Here is a 21,066-nt window from a genome sequence, read left to right on the forward strand (position 1 = left end):
TCCGCGCGCGCCTTCTCCAATTCTGTACACCAAGCGAGCATAGGGTTTCCTCCACCTGGTCTTTCCACCGGAGCAATGGTCTTCCTCTGCGTCGGCTCCCTTGGACTTCGCCCTCGAACACCTTCTTTGCTGGAGCTTCTTCATCCATACGCACGACATGCCCTAGCCAACGCAGGCGTTGGATGGCGATTCGTTGAACTACGTCAATGTCGGCGTAGAGCTCATACAGCTCGTGGTTCATTCTTGAACGGTAGTCTTCGCCAACGCGCACAGGACCGAAGATCTTACGAAGAACTTTTCTCTCGAACACCCCAAGAGCGGCTGCATCACTTTGTGACACTACCAATGCCTCTGAGCCATAAAGCAAGACGGGTATGATGAGCGTCTTGTAAAGTGTCAGTTTGGTCATACGAGAGATGGCTCGACTACTCAATTGCTTACTTAGCCCATAGTAACACCTATTAGCAAGATAAATAAATTCTGGCACAACTTCGAAGGTATAGTTGTCCGCAATGACGTGCGTTCCTACACGCCGTGTGTTGTAGACAGCATATACTTCGTTTTACCCTCGTTTACCGTCAGACCCACTCGTGATGATTCCTTTTCGATAGCAGAAAACGCAGTGGTGACATCTCGCTTACAGCGGCCAAAAAAGTCAATGTCATCGGCGTACGCAAGGAGCTGGACACATTTGCAATTACGATGAACACCTGCTTTTTGGAGCACCCCTTCCATTACGAAGTTGAAGAGGTTGCATGACAGTGGATCGCCTTGTCTGAAACCTCGAACAGTATTGAATGACTCGGAGAGGTTATTTCCTACCTTCACGGAGCTGGTTGTTTTGCTCAACGCCATTCTGCAAAGCCGTATGAGCTTCGCTGGTATACCGAACTCAGACATGGCGGCGTACAGGCAATCCCTTATCGGGCTATCGAACAAAGAGATGATGGGTGTCGACTCGCTTTTCATGGATCTTCTTCAGGATTTGGCGTAATGTGAAGATCTGGTCGATGGTGGACTTAACACGTCTGACGCCGCACTGATAAGACCCGATCAGTGTGTTGGCAAACGACTTAAGTCTTCCACATAGGACGCTAGACAGGACCTTGTAAGCGATGGTTAGGAGACTGATGCCCCGGTAGTTGGAGTGGAACGTCGGGTCACCCTTATTCAGTACAGGACAAAGAACACTGAGATTCCAATCGTCGGGCATGCTTTCTGCTAGCCATATTTTGCAGATGAGCTGATGCATGCTCTCTATCAGCACATCGCCGCCAGTCTTGAACAATTCAGCGGGCAAGCCGTCAGCGCCAGCCGCTTTGTTATTCTTGAGCCGCTGAATGGAAACTCTGACTTCGTCATGACTAGGTGGTGGAACGTTCAAATTATCGTCGATTGGTGGTATCGGGTCGTCTTCTACTGGAGCGGAATTGTGTGCGTCATTGCCAGCAAGTAAATTGCAGAAGTGTTCCCTCCCTTTTGAGGAGAATAAATAAAATGAATACTGTTGTGTGAGGACTTTTCTGCATTGACACTTTTTTGAAATACCATTGTCTTTCTTATTCAATTGAAGTGCTTTTCTTAATTGTATATATTTCTGGTTCATCAACGCTGGTAAAGTTTATTATTAATTCTGAAATAAAATTGTACAAAAGTTCATTACCCAAAAACCGTAAAGCAATTTGTATGTTTCTTGGACTCCGGCTTCCATTTCCGGTACCACTTTTTCATTCACCTCAATCACTATTTTATTCGAACCAGTCGCAGAATCTTGCCGAACCTATGCATCTATAGACGATTCTTAAACTTTCTTACTTAAAAAAATCAACTAATTTGCAGACCAATTCATATTTTACTACTGGTATTATTCTAGGCAAGACTGGTAGTATTCTAGGCAAGACGAAGTAGTACGATTTTCGCTATTAAATGCCAGTATCTGAACTAGAATGTGTGCATATTAGTTTGACTTTTTCTTACAGGGCACATATACTATACAATACATACATAAATATATATAAATTTTGAACTTAAGTCAGCAAGTAGACCAAGGGTTGTGATTTTTGCTTTGCTTCACTCTTTTTGGAGCGCGCAACACAGAGAAGATCTCTGCATTAACGTTCTCTGCACAACATTTGCACAATTACATACATACATACATGCATATATATGTGCATATATAGAGAGAAACTGATGATGACTAATACATTTCAATGCTGTAAACAAGTCATTTCACAAGCACTGAGCCAACGCGAGTTGGCAGAGCTTTTCGCTTCGTCCCCAAAGCATAACACCCAGTCGCCTTTTGACTGTTGCACTGCCAGCTAATAATTCGTGGCATTCTCCTTTGAACTTTGTAATTTTCACAAAAATGTCGACTGGTCGCATGTCCGATGAGCAATTCGCAAAATTACTCGAAACAATACGCGCATTAGGTCCACAACACACCGAGCAGCAACAAAAACAACCGATTGGCAAATCAAAGAGTAGTTTTAGCAATTGCAGTGTCAGTTTTTATGGCCAGCGGGACAATGATGCCGTCGAAGAGTTTATCAACGCAATTGAGACATACAAGGATATGGAAGATATCAGCGATCAAGATGCACTAAAAGGTTTGCCACTTCTCTTTCATGGCATTGCTTCAACATGGTGGAAGGGTGTGCGTCGTGATGCCAAGTCATGGCAAGATGCTCTGACACTGCTGCGTGATCACTTTTCGCCTACGAAACCACCTTATCAAATATATGTGGAAATTTTTGAGTCAAAACAATCAGGCAACACACCGATTGACACTTTTGTGTGCCAGAAGCGCGCTCTGATAGCCAAACTGCCGGAGGGGCGGCACGATGTGGAAACTGAACTAGATTTTGTTTATGGTCTGTTGGACTCTAAATATCAGCAGCAAATACCACGGCATACGGTCAAAACATATAGGGAACTGTTGGAGAAAGGACGAAACGTGGAGCGGCACAGCAGGAGACAGTGAAGCGGAACGTGCAGAGTGTGGGTGACCTAGTGCTAGTTGTGTTCAGTTGTGTTATTATAATAATAAAAGTGTACATACATAAATATTATATTAAGGATATATGTGCATATGGATGTGTGTGTTTATATGCGTGCACACAAATCTGTGTAGATTTATAAGTTCCTATTCCTACGTTTAATAAGTTGTTTATTGAATAAACAAACAATAACAAAAAATTAATTGGGGCATCCCCAAATGTTGAAACTGTTCGTTTGTAATTGTAGCTGAAAAATAAATAAATAATTGTGAAAGCTGTCACCGTCCATAATGCAGAGAACATTAATGATTCATACGGGTATACCACCGAAGAGCGCCGCTCATCGTAATCGCTCGCGTTTCTTTTTGCTGCACTTAATTCGCTTTGATTCCACCTTTTTTTGTTTTTTATTTTCAATGCTCACTGAGTATGGTTCTTGATCTTCTCTCTGTATATGTTTGTATGTATGTGTGCACTTGTACGTATGTTGGGCGCTCAAAAAGGTATGGAGCCAAGCAAAAACCACACTGCCTTAAATGCGAAAATTAGATACATAAATGTCATTATTTTTTGGACTTTGTTCCTAGCATTTGCCGATTCTATGTATGTATATAAAATTATATGAAAAAGTCCATTAGAGCCATATTTGTAATACTTTTATATTGTCAGAAGAAAAGCAGTCACATGAATTCACCCTTGAAAGTGTTTATTTATTCATTAATGTCTAAAAAAATTCAGAACATAAATTGTTAAAAATATTATACATATATACAAGACAAAAATTGAGTTTTAACAAAATGAATAATTATGAGACTAAAATAACAAGAATTTACGAAGTATTATTTTGATTTGTTACATAGAAAGTAATTTTTTTAATGAAAGTGGAATACCTGTTTGGCCCCAAAAAGGTCCAAATCCAAAAAGGTGCAGAGATAATTAAAATCAGACAACGTTCTAATGAGTGGCGCAACTAAAGCCAATGCAAAAAACCTTAAAACAACGAAAATGTCTGCAAGGAACATTAAACTGTATTCTTTCTAGATGTGCCGGGCATTTAATTTTTCCATTAACGAGACCAAAGGTAAATGATACTGCCTGAAGAGTACATCTGCCACTTAATGGGAGAAGACTAATCAATCGGTAGCGAGATTCATATGATGGTTCCGGGTCTGAGAACTGGGTGAATGGAATGCAGAAACGTATACAAATTTTGTGAATCCTCTATACTCGATTTAAAGTATGTATGTACATGGAGTGCATGACAAGGTCTCCATAAAAGCAGCATAATCTAATTTGGACCAAACAAAGGCCGATTATGATATCTTAAGAGTACTCGTATATGGGTCAGTGAGGTGCGCAGAGTGACGTCTTACAAAAGCGAGTATAGCAAGGGAATTGGAAACGGCATAACTTAAGTGGGTGATAAAATTGAGGCTTGAATCAAACAAACCTCCTAAATTTTTCATCACATCCGACGATGCAAAATATCTATAATTAATATGATAAGAGGTATTAAAGGGGTTTTGAAGCTTAGAAAATGTCATTTTATGACATTTTTCAATACTAAGAAATAGACGATTCATAAGGCACCAGGAGAATAAATTACTCAGCTCAGACTGTATAGGACGGCTGAATCACTAGAATTTCTTATCTCAGCATAAACTTTTAGATCAACGGCATAGAGAAGAAAATGAGTAAAGGAAAAACACGAACAGATATCATTAATAAACAAAACATATAATAAAGATCCTAAAATACTACCCTGAGGTACACCAGAAGTAGCAATAAACTCTTTTGAAGAAGCCACATCGATAACTACAGGACTACAAAGAGGATCGAATCCAATCAAGGAAAGTCGCATGAAAACCGAGACATGCCAATTTAGTGACCAGAATCGTATGGGAGATTTTATCGAAGGCTTCAGAGAAGTCCATGTATGTATGTATATCGCTTCAATTTGGTAGCCATTCTGGAAATCTGCGTAGCAATCTTCAGAAAAGCCTGATAAGTTAGTTAATTTGGAAGTTGGTCTGTAATTCGCAATATCGATCTGATTGTCGCTTTTGTAAAGTGGAGTGACTGTAGTCAGCTTTCAATTATCAATAAATATTCCTTCAGCTAAGGATTTATTAAAAAATTAGTTTAAGAGGTTGCAACATAGAGCGACAATTTTTAAGCAATGTTACAGGAGGACCGTCAACATCCGATTGAGAAAAGTTTTTAAGCTTTAACCATCCCTCAACTCAACTCATCCTTACCACCTTCTTAAGCTTCCGCCCCTCCCCGCCTGTTGACTGGTTTTCATGTCAAACTCATATACCCATGTCTCAACACCGCTGATGCGCTTGGGTCCGAATTCACTTGCTCAAGTATGTTTTCAGCCACCTTCTTGCGATGAATTTTTTGAAAGAAATTCAACTCTCTTGGAACGAGTCGAGCAGCCACGCGTCTCATGCCCAATTGATGGTGTAAAATGTTGCGAATAAGGTCACTAGCTACCTCCCTCAAACTTAAATGATGGTTTTCTGGCACCATTTCCTTGACTTTGTTGATATTTTCATCCGTTGAGGACGTTGACGTCGATGAGCGACCAGATCGGGGCAAATCTTCCACGACATTTCGGCCCTCTCCAAGAGCCTTATACCACTAGTAGACCCGAGTTTTGGATAAAGCACACTCGCCATAGGCTTTGTGCAACATTTTCAACGATTCCGTGTGCCGAATCCACTGTATGTATCCACTGGGCCACTGTATGTATCCACCTATACATATGAACGCACATACATAAGAGCATTCATGTAATGTTTCTCCCCCATAAATATGTAAATATCAATGACAGATTAGATAAAACATAGGATCATACCCATGTACCAACTTAATAGATACTTATGACTATTTTCCTCACCCTCACCCTGATATTTCCGTTATACGAGCTTAACTGGGAGAACTTGTTTTGGAGAACGCATAGATTCGATTAGTCCTAGATACAATTTTTTGGTAAACATTTGTCGCAAAGTGTATTTGCAGTGCACTAAATAGTTACAGTGTGTGTCAGAAAAAGGGGACCGCGATTATTCATGAAGTATAAAAGATATATGTATATTTAAATTTATTTTTACATGAAAGTATGTACAAAACTACGAGTCGCAATTACTCAATAAGCTGTGTAGTCTCCATCGTTGGAGTATATCCTGGCATCTTCTCGGCATGCTTTGAACTAGCTTTTTTGCGTAGCTCGTCGACAGAGAGGACCAGGTTTTGCGAACTTGACGCACGAGTTGCTTTAAATCATGGACTGGCCTTCCGGCAAGATGCGTGTTCATAATTCCCCACACATTTACAATGGGGTTGGCGTGTGGATACTAAAGGCCAGTTCATTACGGTGACGCCAGTTTCTGGTTTTGTTTTTTCTCAATGTGTTTTTCTGAGAGCAGTGGTTTTGATGATGTGGGACGGTAGGATATATTCGCCTCCTTCAGTCGACGTTCGATGGTGTTGATACTCACTTCTGTTCCCTTTTTAGCACGAACTGATTGTGCTTGGCGTAGTCACAAAGAAGGATCCCGCTTAAAAAGTTCTTTAGGGGTAGTCAGAGGACCAAAAAAATTATGATTTTCAATAATTTATTTTTTGCTAGTTAGTTGCTTTATTTTACAAAAATAGAAACATAGCATTAATAAATCATGCTTCGACTTGACTTTAGCAAAATTTCAACAAAAAAAAAAATAATATTGTAATAATTGTAAAAGTTATCGCCCGTTGTGGAGCCCGTTTCTCCAGAAGTCCCTTGCGGTGATCATCACAAGTCCTTGGAGATTCATCTAAAATCAATCGGACAAGAGAAATTAGTTTTATTATAGATAACCCTGTGCCTGATCCAAGCTTTTTTTCAAAATTAACAATAAGGCAGCCTCAGGAAATATTTTTCAGATTCTCGAGAAAAAAAAAACGACAATTAATTGTTTAAAAAAAATCGAAATTTTGAAAAAAAAAATCCTTCGATCAGGCATGAGTTTTTCATGTTTTTCAAAAGCAGTATACATTTTATTGAAAATCCAAGCAGTTTTTAAGCGGGAAGTCCATGTAGAAGCCTCAAAATCGGTTTTTTTTAATATTTTTAAAGGCGATAAAAGAATTATTTTATTTTGAAGCTTTAACACAACTTTATTTAACCTTGCCATTTTCATACGTCCAGCATCCATTTTTTCAGCATACGAATAGGTACTTCGGAGCGCCCGACCACCTTTGTTAATTGTTGAATAACTCGAAAAGTATTTGTCGGATTCACATCAAATGTTCACACAATATTTTTCAGACATTCTACCTTAAGAAAATGCTAAAAAAATCAAATTTTTTGAAAATTCTGACTACCCCTAACCCCTTAGTCCTCTTCGACCTCAAAAAAGCCTTTGACTCCGTTTGGCACAATGGGCTCATAATTAAATTTATAGCTTTAAAATTTCCTATCAAACTTATAAATATTGTTTCAAAGCTTTCTAAAAAATCGTTATATCTGCGTCTGTATAAGTAATAAATTTTCAGACCTAACGCAACTTCCAGCTGGTGTCCCTCAGGGATCAGTTATAGGGCCTATCTTGTTCAATATTTATGCGCCTGACATTACTAAGTTCGACAACTGTCCTACATACGCCCCGTACGCTGATGGTGTCGGTATTTTCCATTCACACCAGTTTGCTTATGATTTAGTGAGTAAAATGCAAAGTGCGCTGAATCATGTCGCAAATTATTTTCACAGATGGAAATTAAAACTTAATTCTAATAAATTGGATGGCTTGCGTTCCTTTTTACCCAACAGTCTAGTCAATTTGCCCAGTATAAACCACAATATTAATAGGCATGATATCAATTAGTCAAACATCGTTAAAGATTTGGGCGTCGTATTAGACAAAAAGCTAATTTTCCGTGACCATATTCACCACAAAAATAATAAATATAATATCGCAATTAAAATGGTATTAGGCGGCGTAGTCTAAGCTGCTATTTAGCACTCGTATATAACTGTGCTCTTAGCTTTGGCCACAGTACCAGATTACCACCCACTAAGTTCTTCTCACCTAAGTGCATTGAATAGAGGTTTAGAAGGCAGTCTAGAGCTGCTGTATATCATAGCGCTCCAAGTATGCACAAACTTGTCAGTCTCTGCACATCGCCAAACTTCTTGGTGTAGTTTTCTTTACAAACCAAGATACCACAGATCATTTAAGCTCCTTCGGCCGCACTGTAGATCCAAAGTGGGAGTCTAATGGTTTTCCTACATTGGTGGTCTTCTTACCTCGGCCTTCTACACTCAACCTCCATGCCACCCAACTAAGGAGTCTGTGTATTAGTTTAGAGTAAGGCCGGGTCGATCCTTGGAAGAGCAGTACTATGTCCGCCTTGCCCAGTATTTTCTTCATCGTGTTCGCCTTTCTTAAGCTCTCTTTGTTTTCTTACTATTTCAATAAATTATTTCACCATTGGTAGAAATTGAGTTTGATTCCAAGAATTTGATACTTAATCTGCAAAGAGCAAACCATTTGGCTTTAGTAGCTTTTGCACATGTCGCCTCCCGTAATTGAGTGCGTTTGGGTGTAACTTAGTTATTTCTCTGCCAAATACGTGGATATGTATGTATGTATGTATGTCTTTAACATTGTGTTGTTTGCCAAAAGAGTACTTAATAAGTTTATTGCATATGCATCTATGCATGTATGTATGTATGTACGTGTGTATTTGTATAAAAGTGTACATTCAGCTGTTCTAACCGGCAAATTCATATACTCTAATTTGGGAGCAACGCATACCTTAACATTTCTCACAACCACTGCCGGCTTTTCTCGAATGCACTCAACACATACATAGATATTTTCTCTCTGCTTCTGTGACTATAAAAGCCGGTTGACTTCAAATTCAAATTCAGTCTCTTACGACCACAGCTAGTGAATAATATTTGTAGCAAAAATACATTCGCCATCATCAATTGGCTTTGTTCGTTGCTACCAAACACAAACATTCAAGTGAATACTCAAAACAACCACCACAACAAACAGGAAACTATTTGGTTAGTGTGCGCGTCAATTTCTCGTCTACACAACAAACAAACAAAATGGCACAAAACGTCGTACAAATGACCACCGAACAACTTCAGGCACTAATAGAGTCGGTACGTTTGGCCGCCGTGGCAGGCGCCAGTAGTGCCGCTCCAGCTACCATCCAAACCAAGGGCAACTTCACCAACTGTAGCAGCCGGTTTGGAGGTCAGCGCGACCATGAGGCTGTCGAGGAGTTCATCACCTCCATTGCTACCTACAAAGAAATCGAGTCGATCAGCGACGAAGATGCGCTTAAGGGGCTATCTTTACTATTCTACGGTCTGGCGTCCACTTGGTGGCAAGGCGTGCGCAAAGAAGCGAAAACCTGGGGAGATGCCATTGCGTTGATTCGCGACCACTTCTCGCCCACCAAACCCGCCTACCAGATTTACTTGGAGATCTTTGAAAACAAACAAGACGACCGCGCTGCCATTGATACGTTCATCTGTCAGAAGCGCGCTTTACTTGCACAACTGCCAGAGGGACGTCACGACGAGGAAACCGAGTTGGATTTGGTCTATGGTCTGCTGAACATCAAGTATCGTAAGAATATTCTACGCCAAGATATTAAAACGTTCCGCGAATTACTTGAGAAGGGCCGTATTATCGAACACAATGACTTGGAATCAGAGGAAGTTCAAACTGGTCCAATGCGTGGTTCCAAACGTACCAAACGCTGTACCCATTGCAACTTCCGAGGTCACACATTCGAAGAGTGTCGAAAGCGCAAAACTGCGACTGATCAATAAATACAATCAACATCGCACTGCGTCACCTACCTAACCAGACATTCCTCGAACCACTTAAGATGACTACCACACACGACACACACACACAACACCAACTAATTCACAATAACATCATCACTTAGTAACGTCTCAATCCGAGCAGCTTACGCCGGTACCGTATTACTGAAGCAAAACTTTCGCTCTCACCAACGAAGCAGAGAAGCAGCGTCCAGCTTTGGTGATTTGGTTAATAGCGGCAACAGCAGCAACAAAGCTATTTAGACTTAGTATTAGTATATAAATTCACATATACATACATAGAAATAATTCTTGTGAGTTTGAGTTGTTCTTTACCCCTGCAAAACTATTGTAAATTTTACGTGGAAGGGCAAAGTTTTCTATGCACTTTAGCGGTGCTTTGATTGCTTTGCGTTTAAATGCGTTATTATTTCCAATAGAGTTGTACGGAGTGGAGGCATCTTGGATCCACAAATGTCTTTCATCCAACCGCAAACGCGAGTTCACGCTGTGTCAAACACGGCTCCAGATGGCTATGAACGCCAGCAATGGAGTTCCTTCATTGCCGAAAACAATATTTCTTCAATCCGTGAAGATATTTGAAATCAGATTTTAAACAAAACGAATTATTGTAATTCGAGTCACAATTCGAACCAGCCATACTTCAACAATATTGGTGACAATTTGCTTCATCTCAGATTTCGTTCAATAATGAAGTTTTTTTTTTCAATCGAAAGTTGTAGTGATCTCATTCTATAGTAGTCATGAGGTTGGAGACTTGGGAGCATATCATAGTAACTGGAATCTCTGCGGATATTCCAGTGGCTTAATATGAATCTACAGATCTCACGTTTGCGATACAATAGAAAGTGATCACTAACTTTCGGTTGAAGAAAAAATTTTGATTTATTGTGTGACTTGTTGAGGTACGAAGCAGATTGTTCCCTTTATGAAGATGACTGAGAAGATGAGTGCTCGAAACACCGCTGCATTTGCCTGCTGGTAACAGTGGTTCAATAGTCATTCAGTGAGAATTTGACTGGCACTTCTTTGTGTTTGTTGCAAATTGAGATATGCATGCTGATGTCTGGTAAGCATTTGGATCGAGGCTTCGGCGTTGTTCCTTTTATTTGACCACCTCAGTTTGCGTAAATCAGTTGCTGCAAATGCAAAGCTGCACCCAGTGGATTCCTACCATGACGATGACTTTTGGACAATGTTGCCCGCTCTCAAATGTGGCACAAAACCTCCGTTGCATATAGAAGTGCTGCTTGACATTTTGTGTGTTGCATTTGTACAGCTTGGCGATATGATCAGCATTGCAGAGTTGGCGAACCATTCGGGAGCTTCTTGCGCTTTGATGGGTGTCTCTTCGGAGATACGCATTGCGTGTGAGTGGCATCTGGTGGCTCCAATAACTCTGTTCTGTTCTCATATAGCTGAAGAACTAATGCTTTTCGCAACATGTTGGCAGTAACTCTACGTGTGGCAAAACCAAAAATCACCTTCGGGTGATTTTTAAACTTTTATATGTACTTACATTTTTGTAAATGTTGAAAAAATTGTACAACGATGGCTACGACTTCGCCATTCGTACAATTGGCACGCCAAATTGGCGATCTGCGGGAAGTGAAAACTTCTCTGTAGCGTCAAGCGTATGGCACGCCAACTGATATGCACTCATGCATTCACTCAACCCTACGGCTTAGATTCGTCGCTCATTTCGCCTCCGAAAATGTTCCGATAGTCTTGGCCCTCTCAAAGAGACACAGAAATTTCTCATTTTGCAGTGTTCAGTTTATTCAGATTATTCACTAGTGTGAGCTACCCACCGTCCATTTACCGAGAGCATCAAAAGCTGGAGGAACTGGTCCGTATTTCGGTTCAAATGCGGTTGGTAAGATCACCAGCTAAAGGTTTAGCGAAGACACTGCACTTTGAGCACAGAATTCAAGTTCAAATCTCAAATTTGGTTTTTAAGTCAAGTCACTTTTAGATATTTACCTAATTCTTTGTTACTAGTAATAAGAAAACAAGTAAACAGAAAAAAGGTACAAAAAAAAACAAAAAACAAATTGACAACAAAAAAAATCAATGACAAAAAAAATATAATAATAATAACGAAACAGATAGGCGAAGACGCCTACAACTAAATCTTACTGCATTTTTACTATGGGAAAAAGGGTGGGCATTACGCGTTGAATTGTGCGTTCAGAAATTTCAAAGGAAGATAATTTTTGGTTATTGTTTTCAGTGCGAATATTTTAATCAAAAATTGGTAGAAAATTTTGTGGATCTGCGTATGTAGTTGAATATTTTCCCATCCTCATGGTGAAAGCAGGATTTATAAAAATATCTCTAAATGCAGTTGTTTGCATGTTTCAGACTTCCATTTTATAGACTTTTTGATACGATTTTCTATGAAACTTAATCATTTTTTAGGCAACTATGTTACATAAAAGAGCGTTTTGGATTCAGCTGATCTCAGCTGTGGGCATTTTTTATAACCAGAGAGTGTTTTTACCTATGGATCTGCACAATGTGTGAATCACCCCACCGAATATGGTTCATTGAAACTGGCTAGAGCAATGACAAGAATCTTCGTGTATTAGAGAAATAGGAAATACAAAATTTGTAAAATGTGGACTATGAACATTTGGAATAAAAAACCCAAACATAGCGACATTTTCAATGATTCGCTGCATTGTATTGTACAAATGCCTTGAAGCCATAACGATTTTCACAGAGGCTGAACTCATGTAATTTTGAACCGGAAAAGGTTTTACATAACATAAATTAATTAAGGAAAACTGAATTATATTTATTGAGCATATTTTACTAATTTAAAAGCATTTAGTCGAGTACTTTTTTTATTATAATATAATAAATAATTTAATATAGTATAAATTAATAATATTATTTAATATCGGGTAAAAAGGGGTGGTGGGAGGAGCTGGGACATATATGTCCCGTCAGTGTTTTTGAATGGGACTTATATGTCCCGATTAGTATTTTATGATCCGGTACCTCATATATAATTGCACTTTGGTTTTATATGAAACTAATTTTATTTGGAATTCAATTAATTGTTTCGGTAAAGAATATAATAGAAAATAATGCAAAAGCAATACAGTGCACTCGCGATAACTCGAACTAATTAAAACAGGCGCTGTTCGATTTATCGAATTTGTTCGACTTATCAATTGAGTGTGCTATGCTAAAAAAACAGTCATCGATATCGATTTTTCGATCGATTGTTGAAAATGGAAGCCAGTAGAAAATTTCTGTAGTATAGTTTCGTTATACGAATTACATTTTGGTCCATTGGCTGGATCAATGGTGTCGCATTCGGCGGCATAAACATAGTTAAAATTAAACCATCCTCGGACTTTAATTCGATTTCGTTGGGATGTGATGGGGCATTATCAATTAGAAGAAGAGCCTTCTCAGGTAGTCCCCCATCTTTCAAATATTTTCTTACCTAAATATTAAAGTCATTTAACTTGGTTAAAAAAATTGTTTTAATGAATCTGGATTTTACCTGCGGCACGAACGAATTATGAAACCAGTCTTTGAAAATCGCCGAAGTCATCCAGGCTGATTTGGAATTTTTGTACTCCACCGGACAGTTAAAATTTTTGAAAACACGAGGATTTCTTGCTTTGTCAATAACGAGAAGTTTAAGCTTATGGTTGCCGGTAGCGTTAGTGCAAGCCATAAATTGCCTTATCTTTCTTTTTTATAAGACTTATGGTGGACTTGGCTACCCCATATTCCTTCGCTAGAGAAGTAACACTACGTCCACGTTTAATTTTGTTAAGGACTTCAGCCCTCTCTTTTAATGTTAAACACTTCAACCTTTTACGATCCATTACTCACGTGCACTGATACACCACAAATGACAAATTTAAAGCAATTTGGTCAATGCAAGATGTTGTTCCCAGAAAACTAACGGGATATTAACGCCGAAATATTCATATGGACAATACACTAGTATACATATAATTTATATACATATACTATTACATATGTATCTATGTACAAAATGTACATGTTTGAAAAGAATGTGTGTACAAATAAATTTGTTTTTTTGTTCGAGTTATAGCGCTTTAATATTGTTCGAGTTACAAACTAGTCAATAGGGAAAAAAATGTGTTCGAGTTAGCACGTCGTTCGACTTAGCGGCTATTCGAGTTACCGCGAGTGCACTGTATATGTATTTAACATAAAAAAAGAGGTTGTCTGTAAAGTCGGTTTACTTACGATAGTTTAACGTGATAACGTCATAAGAAAATACTGATTGAATGGTTGCATTTTTCAAAAGAAAATTTTAATTTTATTTGTTTGATAGATATTTTGTATGGATATAGAGAATGAGTTAACATTAATATACTTTATATATACTTTAACATAACATAACATAACATAACATAACATAACATAACATAACATAACATAACATAACATAACATAACATAACATAACATAACATAACATAACATAACATAACATAACATAACATAACATAACATAACATAACATAACATAACATAACATAACATAACATAACATAACATAACATAACATAACATAACATAACATAATATATCATAACATAACATGCTGTTCAAGCAAGGTAACGACGCATGAGCAAGATAACGACGCATTTTTTGGTGCGTGCAGCCGGCTACATAGAATTATTAGACGTTATCACGTCAAAAAATAATATAACATTAAAACAACAGGTATTATTATATTAACAAACTTGGTTTTATTTTAAATTCTTCAAGTAAATCAAATTAATAATAATCAATAAGAAGGCATATGCAAATACAAATACGTGAATTTATATATGTACATATGCGCATATACATACATATATACGCTCACTTAAGTAGGAGAGAGCAAGATGTCGAACGTTGCCTTTCGTTTGCTTTGTTTGCTTTGTCGTTCGTTCCGCGCTTTCGCTTGCAGTTCATTCAAGGTAACGGCAATGAGCAAGGTAACGACAAATGAGCAAGGTAACACTAATGAGCAAGGTAACGACACATTTTTTCGTGCGTGCAGCCGGCTAAATCGAATTATAAGACGTTATCACGTCAAAATCATTAACATTTTCGAACATATACCAGGTCCCGTTCGGATCGAAAGGGTTAAAGGAGTACAAGTTTATATCGCGCAAATTTAAGTCCACGGTGTTTTTTTATTATAGCAAATTAAATGCGGAAAATAAATGGAATTTCAATGAATTGAGTCAATTCAAACGTATCCTTATCTTTCCGATAAAAGCTTGAAAGAGTAAAGAAAAGGCTCGGTTTAACCCAGTTGTCCTGAAAAGTGAATGTGCATACCCATCTCGAAGTTATGGTCGCACCCACCGTCTACGACTGCCATAAATTTTATTAAAACCTTCTTTCGCTTCAATAAGCATTTATATTAAAATATATTTTTATTAATAATATAATTCACACCAACAAAAACTTGTTAATACAAGTCAAGCAGAAATAACTGCTGGTCACCTACATACGTAAACGAACACGCTCTCTGCTAGCGAACATCATACACATACCTACGAGAGCCAGTGCATTCAACACCAGAGATCATAAGCATCGCTTGCAGTTGCTTTGCAAGTGGGAGTCGACTGCTGTGAGAGCGAACAGCGCAGTTAACTGTAAAGAGCAATTAAGTGTGAAGTTCACCTTCATCCGATTAGAATGAATTGGTTAATGGGAGTTAATTTCAAATGGACCAGCTTGGAGATGACTACGATTGCTAGCATTGCTAAGCTTACAAGATTATTGTAAATTCTTTTATTAAGAAATAAATATTTTATAATTTACATAACGAAATATGATATTTGCTTTCAGCACAAAAACATCCGTTTCTTTTTTGTTTATATGTATGCGGCAATACTTTCATGATGGCATCACGGTACGTTTTACACGTAACGTTAGACAAATGTGTTGCCGGATACAAAGGACCCATTGAAATAAGCTACATTTTCAAAGTTTTAGTGCCTGTCTGAAATATTTTAGATTCGTACTGAACCAAAATTGGAAGATTTTGTTGTATTGTACATTATAAAATGAAAAATACGCAGAACCGAACATTTTTGGTTCAAATATGATTACATAAGGGGTTAGGGCTAGTCAGAATTAAAAAAAAATTTGGTTTTTGAAGTAAAACTTCTTAGGCGTCGATGAACGAGCGAGAATGGAGAGTAAAATTTCAAGGCCATGCAACGTTTTGAGCTATTTCGTTCCGCGAGAGAGAAAAAGGATATAACGTAGAGGAAAAGGAGAGAGAGAGAGCGTATAGCTCTCTTATAGCTTATATACATATGTATATCTTAGATACACTTTAGGCTATTTTTCCTGAGTTTTTCCTTGAGATTGCTAATTTCGAGCGAGAAATAACACTGCCTACTTTTTGGCGCTTGTTTGTTGGTGCAAACTTGTAGGAAATATATTTTTCGTGCCTACTTTTTGGCATTATTTTTTTTTGGTGCCTACTTTTTGGGGCGTTTTTGGCCCCACTTTTTTTGGCATTTTTTTTTTTTGCTGCCTACTTTTTGGCGCTTATTCCGTTTCCTGGCTAGTGCTTGTGCGCACTATAAAGTACTATCCCTTCCGACGTCGGATTTATTGGTATTGCCTTGGGGTAATTTGTGCCCTTGCGGCGGTCCTGGAATCGCTGCGTTTGTACGGGTGATAAACCCTCGGAGTAGTGCGCGTTGTTGCCACAGTTTTCGTCCGGCGTTTACCTACACCGGTCGACTTCGTTTTTTGTAAATTTTGCCTATTTGTATTCTCTGCAAATGTTGTGAATTTATTTAGATTTATATTCTTTCTCTCTCTGTCTCTCATTCTCTCTCGGGTCACCCACTCTTTCTTTGTCTGTCTTGCAAGTTTCATTTCTGTTATATGTTCTACGCGCTACACGCACTTTTTTATGCATTTTCTTAAGGTAGAATATCTTTAAAATATTGTTTGAAAATTTGAAGTGAATCCGACAAATACTTTTCGTATTATTCAACAATAAACAAAGGCCCCGATAACAAAATTTTATATGCGTTTTTCTCAAAACTATGTTTTTTGAACTGGTGATCACTTGGTAGATTTCAATAAAATTTATACCACTTTTGAAAAACATAAAAAACTCATGCCTAATCGAAGGATTTTTCTTTTCAAAAATTAAAATTTTTTTAAACATTTAATTGTCGGTTTTTCTCTCGAAAAAAGTCAAGTCGAAACATAATGATTACAAAATAAAGCAATTCGCCTCTGACTATCCCTAAATAAAATAGGTTCCATTCCAATAAGGATTTCCCTAATATGCAAATATGGTAGCTTATTATTGGCGCCTTGGTCTGGCAGCTTTAGGCAGGGTTGCATGGAAATTAATTTTTTGCTTCGGTCAAACTACATCGCACTGCTCAAAATAAAAGTCACTCAAATGACAACCTAATTCAAAAGCAACGCCAGAAATAAAGTAATTAAAAGTAAAGTTCATAATTGCGTTACTCAAGTATTCGTGTTCCACACCTGTATCCAAGTGGAATACATTCATTGGGTAATAATTCAGACAACACCTATGGTACTAATTTCAAGTTTCGTACTTAGAAATATTCCTGCAATATTTGCAAGCCAACCCTGTGTCTTTTGTAACGCAGTTGTTGGTAGATGGTTTGACAGCAAGATGACAATTCGATGCGGTGCGGAATTTTGCAAATGGCGACGTTGGGGCCAGAAAAGGTTGGTTGCTCTTTACTTTGTGCGAAAATTTAATAATTTAGTTCGTAGTAAACAACTGACCGAATTACTTTTCAATGGGGCTGATAGTTGGGCACATGCCGTTCATGAAAATGAAGGAATATATGGAAAAAAGTGTTAAATATCTAAATATGACGGCAAAGTACAGTGACCTAAACCGTAGAGCGCTTTGTTGCCGCAAATTATGAAATTCATTTTATAATTTATTTGCTAACTTAACTTTCGTTATTTAATAGCCAACGAATTTCACCTACATTGCAACCCAATCTTCCTAACGCCTGTTTGATTATCTTTTTGTGCGGGAGGCCATTTGAAATTCCGCGTTCACATTGTGTGAGTAGCAGTGAGGACCATGACGACCAGCAGTGAGGATGTGTTGCTGCAAATGGGTGAGGTGCGCTACAAAAAGGGCGATGGCACTCTATACGTAATGAATGAGCGCCTTGCATGGATGGCGGAAAATCGCGATACTGTTGCAGTATCGCATCGCTTTGCCGACATTAAAAGTAATGATTGCCATAATTTAGGGTGCAAATATAAAATTTGTTTTTCTGTTTTTCAAAACAGTGCAGAAAATATCGCCTGAGGGCAAGCCGAAGGTGCAGCTTCAAGTTGTGTTGCATGACGGTAATAGTTCCACATTCCATTTTGTCAATCGTAATGGACAGCAAGCGATGCTGGCAGACCGTGATAAGGTGAAGGAGTTATTGCAGCAACTACTGCCGAATTTTAAGCGCAAAGTCGATAAAGAGTTGGAGGAGAAAAATCGTATACTTTCCGAAAATCCTAATCTCTTGCAGCTTTATAAGGATTTGGTTATAACGCAAGTGCTCACTAGTGAAGAGTTCTGGGCTACACACGCCAAGGAGCATGCCATGAAGAAAATCAACAAAAAACAAGACATTGGTTGGTAAACTTATGACTTTAACTGTAATTTATGTAATATGTGGCTTATTTTTTAGGTGTGTCTGGCGCCTTTCTTGCCGATATAAAACCACAAACCGATGGTTGTAATGGGTTGAAGTACAATTTAACTCCCGACATAATTCTGTGTATTTTTAAAACTTATCCCGCCGTAAAACGAAAGCATCAAGAAAATGTGCCTGCCAAGTTGACAGAGTCGGAATTCTGGACAAAGTTTTTTCAGTCGCACTACTTTCATCGTGATCGCATAACAGCTGGCTCTAAAGATATATTTACAGAATGTGGCAAAATTGACGATCAAACATTGAAAGCTGCCGTTCAGCAGGGTGCAGGCGATCCCTTACTCGATCTGAAGCAATTTGAGGACGTGCCACTGGAGGAGGGTTTCTGTAGCGTTGCTGGGGACCGCAATATCTCAAATAGTGGGAACATAGTGCATCAGAATATGATCAAGCGTTTCAATCAGCACTCAATAATGGTGCTAAAGACTTGCGCCGATGTCGCTGGCAGCTCTACTTCAACTGCCAATGGACCGGCTAAAATGAAGGACCCGAAAGCCAATGAACACTCGGCCGTAAATGGTGGTGCTGAAAAATCAAAACATGCAAAAGACGGTAAATCGAATAGTGGCGATGCAAATTCAACGAATAATGCCACGCTCAACGGAATTGCTGCTAGTCCCGATAGGCCGGCCAAACGCCAACGGATAATCGAAAAAATACACTATGAAGATCTTGGTGATCCCTTAATAGAAGCAGCTGACGAGGCTGATGCTAGCAAAAAATTTAAGAAGCCACAACAATTATCACTAGCCAAAGAGGAACGCTATTTACACGGCCCTTTGCCAATCACTGGCTACGACATGCACGAAGACCCACGCCGCATGGAAGAAGTTCAGTACCATCTAATGCGTGCCACGGAAACTTGGACGCAGCGCACACCGCACAAAGTTTTGGTCAGTCCAACGGCAGCGGTCAATGCGCTCGGCGAATTGAGTCCGGGTGGTGCGCTTATGCGTGGCTTCCATGAGCAATCGGTCGGCCGTAAGTGCCCGTCAAAGACGTATAGGGTGGGCCATGTAAAATTTGCTTTTTGAATCGGCTATAAAAAAAAAACTAATCAATATTTTTTCAAACTTTTTTTTTGTTTTGAAGATTGAACATTGTCATTTATGAATGAAAAATAATATCGTTCAAATGACTGCCACGACTGGCCTTACAGTAGGCCATTCGAACAACCAAATTTTTAAACACATTCTCGATTGTTTGGGCTCCAATTTCATGAATGGCAACTTCGATTTCGTGTTTTAAAGCATCAATCGTCTCTGGATGGTTCGCATAGCATTTGTCCTTAACGGCTCCCCACAAAAAATAGTCCAACGAGCTTAAATCACAGCTCCGAGGCGGCCAATTGATATCGGAATTCAAAAACGGTAGCCAAAAGTTCGAGTGTAACTTTGGCAGTGTGACAAGTTGCACCGTCCTGTTGAAACCAAATGTCGTCCATGTCATCCTCTTCAATTTTTGGAAACAAAACTCGTTGAGCATGTCACGGTAACGCTCGCCATTTACTGTAACCGCGGAAGCAGAAGAAGACTCACCACTTTGGAAATAGGTTTTCAATATTTCCCAATTTTGTTCAAACGTATAGCGTCCCATTTCGTAAATGTCAAACCTTTAAGTAAATTATGAACACATTTGCCATTTCATTTGTGTTACCATTCTCAAAAAAATAGGTGGTTCAAAAAGCAAACGCTATATGGCCCACCCTGTATATACATATGTGAAACATTTTGTAATTTTCATTACTTTGTATTATAGAGCTGGTGCCGAAAGACTTTGAAAAGGATTTGCGTAATTTATATTTGTCATTGTCAGAATTGCTGAAACATTTCTGGAATTGTTTCCCACCAACCACCGCCGAAGCCGAAGAAAAGGCCGTGCGCATGCACGAGGCGGTGCAACGCTTCAAGATGGCTAAACTTGTGCCGTTCGAGGTATGTACACGCGTTAGACGTACTTGCTGAATAATACAGGCAATTTTTATTTTCAGAGCCGCGCCTTGCATGAATTGTCGCCACTGGGCGCTTCTCTAACGCAGCATTTGAATCGTTTGTTGCAGTCGGCAAACACAAAATTCGCCACTTGGCAGGAGCGCAAAATGCGCCAGCATAGGTAGCAAACGTGAGTGCATTTGAACGTGCCCGCTTTGGTTGTCACAGGCATGCAAAGCAAAAATAATGTACATTATACCTAAAGATGGAAATGAACTCGCTACACATAGCAATGCTAAAAGCACATCCCAACAATTTTGTTTTTCGTTATACTTTCTTTGAGACGCAACCAAATTATAATTCATCAATTTAGTTATTTATAGCAAACATAATTTTATTGTTCATTCTACTATTATTTGTAAATCAGAAGAAAACCATATTACTTCTTAAATAGTTGGTTAACATTGATATAGAAACGTAAACGAAAAAAAAAATAGAATAAAAGAAAATACCTTGTAAGTCATAATTAAAGTTAGTTTC

The 21,066-nt window shown here is 38.6% G+C and overlaps 3 protein-coding genes across 3 annotated transcripts; all 3 read left to right on the forward strand.

The window, feature by feature from the left end:
- The first annotated feature begins 2,238 nt into the window (after positions 1-2,238).
- On the forward strand, positions 2,239-3,226 carry LOC129244680 (activity-regulated cytoskeleton associated protein 2). The gene has a single exon (XM_054882452.1). The coding sequence runs from the start codon at positions 2,369-2,371 to the stop codon at positions 2,981-2,983; it is 615 nt and encodes a 204-aa protein (XP_054738427.1). The 5' UTR covers positions 2,239-2,368; the 3' UTR covers positions 2,984-3,226.
- Positions 3,227-9,082: 5,856 nt separating this feature from the next.
- LOC129243984 (activity-regulated cytoskeleton associated protein 1-like) lies at positions 9,083-11,908 on the forward strand. The gene has a single exon (XM_054881520.1). It carries the CDS (start codon positions 9,106-9,108, stop codon positions 9,838-9,840), a length of 735 nt encoding a protein of 244 aa, XP_054737495.1. The 5' UTR covers positions 9,083-9,105; the 3' UTR covers positions 9,841-11,908.
- Positions 11,909-17,468: 5,560 nt separating this feature from the next.
- On the forward strand, positions 17,469-20,946 carry LOC129244794 (general transcription factor IIH subunit 1). Its single transcript, XM_054882638.1, has 6 exons — positions 17,469-17,591; positions 17,846-18,115; positions 18,177-18,515; positions 18,572-19,576; positions 20,354-20,529; positions 20,586-20,946. Exons 2-6 carry the CDS (start codon positions 17,962-17,964, stop codon positions 20,709-20,711), a joined length of 1,800 nt encoding a protein of 599 aa, XP_054738613.1. The 5' UTR covers positions 17,469-17,591; positions 17,846-17,961; the 3' UTR covers positions 20,712-20,946.
- Positions 20,947-21,066: the final 120 nt, after the last annotated feature.

This window comes from Anastrepha obliqua, chromosome 4 (genome assembly GCF_027943255.1).
Source record: "Anastrepha obliqua isolate idAnaObli1 chromosome 4, idAnaObli1_1.0, whole genome shotgun sequence".
Classification (NCBI taxonomy): domain Eukaryota; kingdom Metazoa; phylum Arthropoda; class Insecta; order Diptera; family Tephritidae; genus Anastrepha; species Anastrepha obliqua.